The sequence below is a fragment of the Myripristis murdjan genome, chromosome 5, assembly GCF_902150065.1.
Source record: "Myripristis murdjan chromosome 5, fMyrMur1.1, whole genome shotgun sequence".
NCBI classification, from domain to species: Eukaryota; Metazoa; Chordata; class Actinopteri; order Holocentriformes; family Holocentridae; genus Myripristis; species Myripristis murdjan.
This window is the reverse complement of record NC_043984.1, coordinates 16525483-16534186: the sequence shown is the minus strand read 5'-3', so window position 1 is coordinate 16534186 and position 8704 is coordinate 16525483. Positions and strand designations below refer to the sequence as shown.

The 8704-nt window shown below is 40.9% G+C and overlaps 1 protein-coding gene across 1 annotated transcript; it reads right to left on the bottom strand.

Moving 5' to 3' along the window:
• Window positions 1–2191: 2191 nt before the first annotated feature.
• rdh20 (retinol dehydrogenase 20) lies at window positions 2192–5476 on the bottom strand. The gene is made up of 5 exons (XM_030051611.1): window positions 5024–5476; window positions 3662–3760; window positions 3263–3408; window positions 2474–2605; window positions 2192–2312 (listed from the first exon to the last, which is right to left on the bottom strand). Exons 1-5 carry the CDS (start codon window positions 5474–5476, stop codon window positions 2192–2194), a joined length of 951 nt encoding a protein of 316 aa, XP_029907471.1.
• Window positions 5477–8704: the final 3228 nt, after the last annotated feature.

Genomic DNA, 8704 nt, shown 5'->3' with positions numbered 1-8704 from the left:
AGACCATTATGGCAGAGTGTTTCCGATTCATAAATGTGAACTACCAGGTCAGTTCCAGGTACAGATGTGTCTAATTGTGCCATGGAGGGTCAATTTGAAGCAAACCAAACACCACAGCAGCTGATGTCACTGAGTACTCAAGCAGAATGAACTTTTTTTGACATTTCTGCTTCATTTGACAGTCACAGTAGAGAGACAGGAAAGGCAGGGGAGAGAGAGAGAGAGAGAGAGAGGGGATGACATGCAGCAAAGGGCCTGAGGTCGGATTTGGACCCAGGACACTGTGATCAGGACTCAGCCTTGGTATGTGGTGCATGCTCTTATCTGGTGAGCCAGCAGGGCGCCCCCTAAGCAGAATGAACTTAAAAAGGTGACTTCACTGCACACTCTTTTAGCCAGTCAGTCAGTCCCATTTAGTTAGTGTGTTTTTTGTTGTAGTGGAGAGCAAAGTTCAAACATCAGTTGCCAGAAGCAATTGTGGAGCAGCCTTAAATAAAAAATGACTATGTCAGGGGTGCATTCAGGACAGATGCTCCCTCTCAGTCAGGCACAGGCATACCATGTGCCATGAGGGGCTGACAGTGCCCAGGTTTCCATCTCAGTCAAAGACTACACGAGTCGAGTTCACTGGTAAGTTGCTCCTCTCTGGTTCACAGTATGCTCATCAGTGAAATCTCCCAGTCAGGCTTTAGTTAGAATAAAAACCTGCAGCTCACAGCCCACCATGGTACAATAACGAGGTTACTTATAACTGCTGCTCTATTTTGTCTGTAAGAATTTAGTGCTTAAGTGAGGGTTTGACATTGGGTGCAGGGACTTTGCCATAACTTAGAACAGTGATTTTCAATCCTGATCCTCAGGACACAAAATGTTTCATGGTTTTGTTGTCTAACAGTTTGTTAATTATGTTAACCTTTCATTCCAGTTATAAAACATTGGAGCCTTGGAGCTCTGGTTTAGAATTGAGTGACATTAACACCCCCTGGTGTCAGCCTAAAATGCAATTATTAGTTTTAATTATTTAATTATTTATTTATTTGATAATCCCCTCAAGTCTTGAACAAACAGCGGTATCTTAAAATCCGTTCTGCTGCGGAGATTTTGGATTTCTCTTGCATTTAGACATTTATATGCCTAGCTGATTGAGTTTGCACGCAGGCACCAATTCAGGGCGGCTAAGATTAAAAGATAGTAACTCTAACTTTAAAATTAAATCCCTTTAAAGTATGGAAGTGAAAATTAAGACAGAATGTACAGTACAATACAAGTTCATTTCAGTATTTTGTTGTGATTTTTATTCTCTCCAGCTAAATACAGTTTTGTTCTATGAGTGACAACATTTACACTTTTATTTTGAAGGCAAAGTCACCTTATTCTAGTAATCTGCAGCTGCCAAGATGGAGCTCACACAGCTTTGATAATTAGCATGGCTGTTGCGCCTAAATAAGTTGTTGACTTTCACGGTTGTCACCTGGGCTGTCACTGAGAATAATGTGGCTCCGTCACAGTTGTCAGACCCGGTAATTTTATGAATAAATTGAAATCACTGAGCTGCGGGTTTTGCACGGCATGATTGTGGCCTTATATTGTAAGTATGAGCTTTGGTTTGTTGTGGACACATAACAGAAAAACAAGCACTTTGATAACATTTCATGTTTTTATTTTATGTAAATGTATTACAGAAACAGGATAGAACAAACAGATTATGGCACATTATTAACTAGACGTCTATGTTAAAGCCACTCTTCCCCAATTTGGCCAGGATTCCATCACTGGATTAAGTCATTAGTCATTAGTCAAGATATGTTATGTTTTTTATGATGAGTACAGTTCAAAGGGACTTGATTTAGACATTGTCTGTTCAGGGCTGAAATACTTTTTGTGTGCTGATGGCTACTTGGCTGAGCAGTCATCTACCACACCCTGCTGAGCTGCCAATCCCCAAATGTTAAGTCCCTTCATTCTGACCTTTGTGTTTCTTTGACTTCTGACCTTCATCTCTTGACTGAATCCTGGCCTGAGCTGGCGAGCCTTCTGCAGTCCCCCACAAGCAGAGGGCAGCCTCTGGTCACTGTAATCTTTTCCCATGTTCTGATACAGCAGACACCCTTTTGAATGACATCCAGCTTTAGTGTGATGGTTTTGATTCCCAAGTGGGTCAGCACACTGAATTAGCTGCACTTTAGTATGACTATGCAGTCACAGAGGGGCCATTGGACACTCGATTCTTCATGGTATCAATGAAGGGATACATGCACTTGTCAGATCCCATGAACCTGTAAGTCACCACGTTGGACTCCCATGGCAACAGTCTGCAGAAAGAGATCAGGTATAACAGAGCATCAACTCTCTGAACAATTCTTTACTAAACAGAGATCACTGGTCTTGAGCAAGATATGGTGTGGATTGCATTGCCACACAAACACATACACTAAGGAAATAAAATATATACAAAGGACTGTGTGGTACTCACGCTCTGCTTATGACAGGCAGGTAAGTGAGCCGTGGGATGCACACTAAAGGTTGGTCTATCAGGATGGCATTCATGGCCTGCTCTACACAGTACTGGGGTTCCAGTGGTGGCAAGAGCAGCTCCACCTCCTCCCTATCAGCAGCACCACAAGACAAAGAGCCTGTCAGTTAAAAGTGTTTTTATCTATTGGATCCAGGCATTCAGAGCCAAGACTCAGTTTCCCATGTGCAACAGCCCTGTAATGTCTGACATGTTGAATATCATTAATAAAAACTTTACAAAATGAAAAAAAAAACAAACAAAAAAAAACCTCAAAGCACAAATTGAGCAAGTCTGCACCAAACAGAGAGCTTGTGAGTGATGTAGAAGCTGATGTGATGTGCCAAGCTTAAGTCTCATCCATTTGAGCAACCACGCAGTAGAAGTGGTTCATTCCTGTGTTGTTTTTAGTTGGAAACTTGCTGATACATCCTAATTGATTTTCTGTTCAGATGATGCCAGATTGTCAATCGTTAAGCTAATCCTAGGTCATCTTGCTATCACTGTTGAAGTATCTGATGTGAGGATCAGTGAGGAAGTTAGATTGAAAACGATGAGAGGACATTTTGCATTTATCTTCATATATCTGTGGTTTGGTTTCAGTCAGTCCACACATAACACATTTGTCAGCAGAAAAAAAGATAGGTTTGGGTTAATTAAACAAGAAAAAAATTATTGTTTTGAAATGTTTTTCTTGGTAATCCTCTGAATGTGATGTTCCCTGCCCCCATGTGAGGTTTGCTGACTCACCGGATCTTGCAGCCTTCAAACATGCCTGTGTCCACAATATAGGGGCACACTAGAGTAGTCTTGACTCCATCCACCTCCTCAGCAAGCAGCTCATGGGCCATAGACTCATGGAAGCCCACTGCAGCAAACTTACTGGCGCAGTAATCCTGGTTCGGATACAAAAACACCCATCAGAGCATGCTTGTCTTTTAATATTAAATAAAATATCAGTTGTGATTACACGGGCAATTCGGGCTTGCTATTTGTGTCATAAGTTCAAATTTAGGACTTCAGCACTTCAGATAATTTGCAGGATTTTATGAGACAAGCGTAAGAAAGACCATAACAATAAAGCTGTCTTAATATTCCAGTGATATTTATAACACTGTGAGCTCCCTGGTGTCTCCCTCCCCGGTTCACCTCCACACAGGCTGTGCTGAAGAGACCCAGGACGCTGGCGATGGTCACTATGTGTCCGTGATTCTGCGCTTTCATCTGGGGGAGGAAGGCCTTCACCGTCTGCCACACACATATTATGATATGATTAACTCACATTACGATATAGTAAGTTACGAGGCAGTAAATTGAATGGCGTTCACATGACTCATGCCTCTTAAGTGTTGCTCAATATGAAGGAAGCTTATGTTAAACAGGCATAGTTTTCTATTAAGAGGATTGGCGAGGGAATCCCATCCCTCGGTGGGAGGGTGTTGCTCTGTTAAGGGGATAAAGCCGTTAGAAGCCATACATTTTACACGTGTCATGTGTCACACTGTACACAATAACCTGCTCTGTATAGTAGGCGATACAGAAAGGCGTGATGGTTCTTATACATTTTGCAATGCAAAGGCTTAATTTTGACATTCTAAGTTTCAACCAATGCTGTGTTGCTGATGCTTTATTAGTTTCACACTTAGGCCAACTTAATAAAAACTGACCAGCATTTATGGCACACAGGATCAAATATATCAATTCATTTATTATGGTATGATGATCTGAAGATGACAGATGTTTCACTTGTTTCTTTGTTCCTTTATATCTGTTGTTTGACAATGTATACACTGTAATCTGGTCCTGGCTTGTTTGAATGCATGGTGTCTTGTAAGCCCATGCAAGATGGGCTTACAGTTGTGTGCATGACACAATTATAAAATGTCATTAATTAATGAATTCATTCATTCATTCATGTAATTGAAAAATATACTTGGTGATCCAGACAAATTTGAATATTATAATGTCTTGGACCAAATTCCTCTATCAGTTTTGTCAGGCTATAATATTGCAGGGATGACTATTGGTGACATTTACACACAATGTTTGATAACAATTATTAGTAATATGGATATTATGGACAAAGAGGTAGAGACAAAATAGAACAGCTACAACAGTCTAATAAGTTCAATAAATTGTATCCTTTTATTACAATGCAGCCTTTAAAAGTAGAAAAAGACAACACTCTTGCCATTTCAATATAATATGACATCCAAAGTCCCTTTTGATATCTAGTTTCATGTCACGATTTTGATATTTTGGCTGGTGTTATTTAGCTGTTTAGTTACTGGCTGTACTAATCTGATTACATGGAGATGATCTGTTTGACCATTTCCCTTATGATGATAGGAAAAAAATGATTCTAGATCAGCATCCACATCCACAAGATGATTATCAGCAAGATGTTTAACAAAGAGGCTTCAGTCTAAGTAAGATTATTTGAGTAAACCTCCAGCAAACACACTGCTCATCAACTAACTCTAACCCCTATATTGACCCGTGAGTTCTCACCCAGAAGAGGGCGTGGCAGTTGACCTTCATGGTCCTCTCCATCAGTGCATCAGGACAGTCTAACATGCGCGCTCCAGCCACCACACCAGCATTGTTCACCAGCATGGTAACGTCCCGGCCCAGGTCCCTTCGTACCAGGTCTGCGTTGCGGTACACGTCCTCCGGGTTGGTCACGTCCACTGTGTAGGTGTGTGCTTTCCCCCCCATCTCACGCACCAGCTTGGCTGTCTGCTCATTGGAACTGCTGTTGATGTCCCATAGCACCACCTCGGCCCCGTGCTTGGTGAATTCCTGTGCAAAGAGACGCCCCAGGCCACCTCCTGCTCCTGTGATCAGCACCAGCTCCCCCTCTACAGGCTTGGTGCGTGGACGGAGGACGATCCGCAGAGAATTGCGCAGGATGAAATAAATCACATCCAGCAGCATCATCTGGAGGTCCATTAGAAAAATCATGTTGTTCTAATGTTACAGTTTTGATGGCAAGAAACGTTTGAATAACCAGGATTCACACCTGTTGCCCTGTGGAGGTTGTGTGGAGAGTGCAGACAGCCAAGCTGGTGTTTCCCTCCTTCTGTGACTCCAGCCTCCATCCTTGGTTTATTTAAACTCTAGGCTCCAGGATTATAGGAAATACCTTGAGCTCCCAATAAAAACACTTTTGTTGTGAGCTGTGAATGTATGCATTTCATCATTGCTTTGCATTTTCACATGTGCCAGTTAGACAGCTTTACAGTGAGTATGAGAACAAAGATCCTTGAGGAATAAGAAGCCTTGTAGGACATAATTTAAACTTTGCCTACTCACACATATACATGTGAAGGTCTCACACAGGCCTATACACACATGAAACACCTGCACATACTACAAGATACTCATACACACACACATTTCTCAGATGAAAAACTAGCTGATTGACAGTCTGGCTTGACACTGGTGCTTTGGCCTGGACAATTTTCATTGTTGGTTCACATTATTTCAATAATGTACAGACCTATGAATAACTTTCTCTGGCACAGCATGTGGAAAAAGAGCTAAGTATTGGCATGATCGGCTTATGGTAGTGTAGGTGATGAGACTCTGGTTGTAAGTGGTTGCAAGTGATCTGATTGTTGCATGAGAACAAAGGATCAGACACCATTGTCACAGCCTCACTGACCAGTGTCAGAGAGGGATAAGGAAGCAGTAGAGTGGATTTGAGTATCTATTCAACACACCACTCTATTTTAAGTCATTGATTTTGTCCCAGTTGTACCCCTGCCCTGCAGCAGTGAGTAGCCTAACATATTAAATGAAAACATAAGAAGATTATCTATATGTGAACAGTAAATCTCTGCATAGTTGTTTATGTCTCAATAAGGCTATTTGTGTGTATCACGTTCTTGTTTTCTACGTGAACACTGCCAGCCTTGTTTGCTATCAACTTCCTAATGATTTCTCTTGAATATACGCCAGCAGGCAAGGAAATCTGAAACACATTGGCACGTGAATCATATTCAAATGTACACACATTCAGTAGAAAAGGGAGATACTGCATATTTTATTATAGTGGAAATTCGATTTTTAAGGTGCTGGGCTATCATATCCCACCATGGGATATGCAATAGTACTGGGAAACCCATGGCAAATTCGTAGTACAAGTATTGCATCTCTTTACTACAGAATTAGGTCAAGGCTATGGAGCCAGGTCAGCTTTAATTCTGCCAAGAATTGCGCCTTATATCAGCTGAGCAAAATTTGGAAACCACAACAATAATATCAGAGTTGATGCCTTAAGTCTAGTGGTAATACCTAAATATTGGCATCCAGATCAAGTGATGTGGGCGTAATGCGGCTTTGGCACAGTTGTGCTTGACTGTGTGCCAGCCAGTTCCCCAGCCAGATATTCTTTGAAAAAAAAAAGAAAAAAGAAAAAAGAAAAAAGATGCATATCTAGTTACAATGTATTGTAATGGTAGGCAGCCAGTTAGCCCTGAGTAGTTCTTATCTTCAATGTACTGAGCTTATTAGAATCTACCATAACCTATAGCATTAAATCAAAATATAGCTACTGTACGTTTCATCAGCTACTCTATGTTTGACTCGATTGAAAACCTCTATGCTCTTGAGTCATGATTAGTGTAGGGGCGTAATGTCACTACATGTAGTTAAATGAATGACAGGCAGTTTTGCAGTAGTTAAGCTAAATTCACATTTGCATGGTGAGTCAAGCACTTAAACAAGCCTTTATTTATTTATTTATTTATGCCATTTTGGTGTAGTTAATTACTGAAACTACAAACAACTTTGGGCTTTTTTTTTTTTTTTTTTTTTTTTTTTTTACATTAAAGAGAGATATTTTTGAACCAAGCAAGCAAAATGAGAAATGCTTGGTCTGTGACTAACCACAGGAGTAAAAGGTAAAAGTAAAAGGCAGGTGTGTGACCTGCAAGCAGAAAGTTTCAGTGAACAAGTTGGTACTTTTTGCAATAAACTTGCTTGAGCAGTTTTTGCTGGCCTATGACTTCATTTTGTATGATATTTTTTTATTCTAATTTTGTATTACATTGTCAATTTGATCATGTAAAAAATAGTTTGTACTTTTTCCAAGTGGCTTTAGGTGACAAAACTTTCTCCTGAGAGTAGCTTTTCTTTAGTTCAACCTCTTCCAGTATGAAGTAATTGGTAGCTTGCAAAAATATGCTTTTCACGGTAGCTTCTCCATCACTGGTCATGATGGCATGGTGGACTAGAAAACACTCCAGACTGAGCTTTAAGGTTCTGTGGGAATATAGAATAGGTTCTTTGAACACAATGACTTTAACAAGATCAGCAAGTTGTTCTTATAAATAGATTTGGCAGGGTGGGAAATGTATTTCACCACATTCTACACTGTGGTTGTATGAGTTTAGTGCTGATTAGCGGTTCACTGGAGCAGTAAATGGATGAGGTCCCGTCCCTACAAGCTATACAGCTCTTAGAGAACACATTGGGGCCACAGTGCAGGGCCACATATGGGGACAAGGAACACCTGCAGTCAATACTGGCCCATCATCCTCTCTCTGTCTGTCCCTCTCTCTCTCTGTCTGTCTCTCTCTCTCAATCTGTCTCTCTCTGTCTCTTTGTCTCTCACTTTTTCAGTAAAACATGTTGCCACAGTTATTGCATATGTTCAAGTTTGACTATGTATTAGTACAATGAGTATATTCTGCTCTGCCTACAATTTCATCTCCCTCTCTTTCTTTGTTTTCTCTTTCTCCACACACACACACACACACACACACACACACACACACACACACACACACACACACACACACACACACACACACACACACACATTATTAGTGAGAGTCTGACTTTGAGTAGGGGCCTGTACACCGCTGCACTGTCCACATTGTTGTTCTTTCTGCATGAATAAGCGCAGCCTTAGGAGTTTCAATAATCCACTCTTTTCACATGTTCAGGCACACATGGCCCTGGAAGCTGGCTGCTTCCACCAACAGAGCTGGAGAGGACGGGCAGCATAAAGCAAACAGGCTATTCATGCTTCCTATTAATGTTGGTGGGCCTCTGGACCCATCACACATATTGTCACTTTTATTTTCCTCCTCTACTTTTGACACGTATAATGTTGCTTCATTACAGACATAAACAGTGAGTATGAGCGGTATAAAATACATTAATGGCCAATCAATTTAAGCT

Excerpts from the sequence above, each read along its gene's own strand:
- rdh20 (XM_030051611.1), bottom strand. The coding sequence starts at position 5,476 with ATGATTTTTCTAATGGACCTCCAGATGATGCTGCTGGATGTGATTTAT. Across the intron at positions 3,409-3,661 it reads TCAGCACAGCCTGTGTGGAG|GATTACTGCGCCAGTAAGTT; the intron begins GTGAACCGGGGA and ends TATCCGAACCAG. Across the intron at positions 2,313-2,473 it reads CTGCCTGTCATAAGCAGAGC|ACTGTTGCCATGGGAGTCCA; the intron begins GTGAGTACCACA and ends CTCTTTCTGCAG.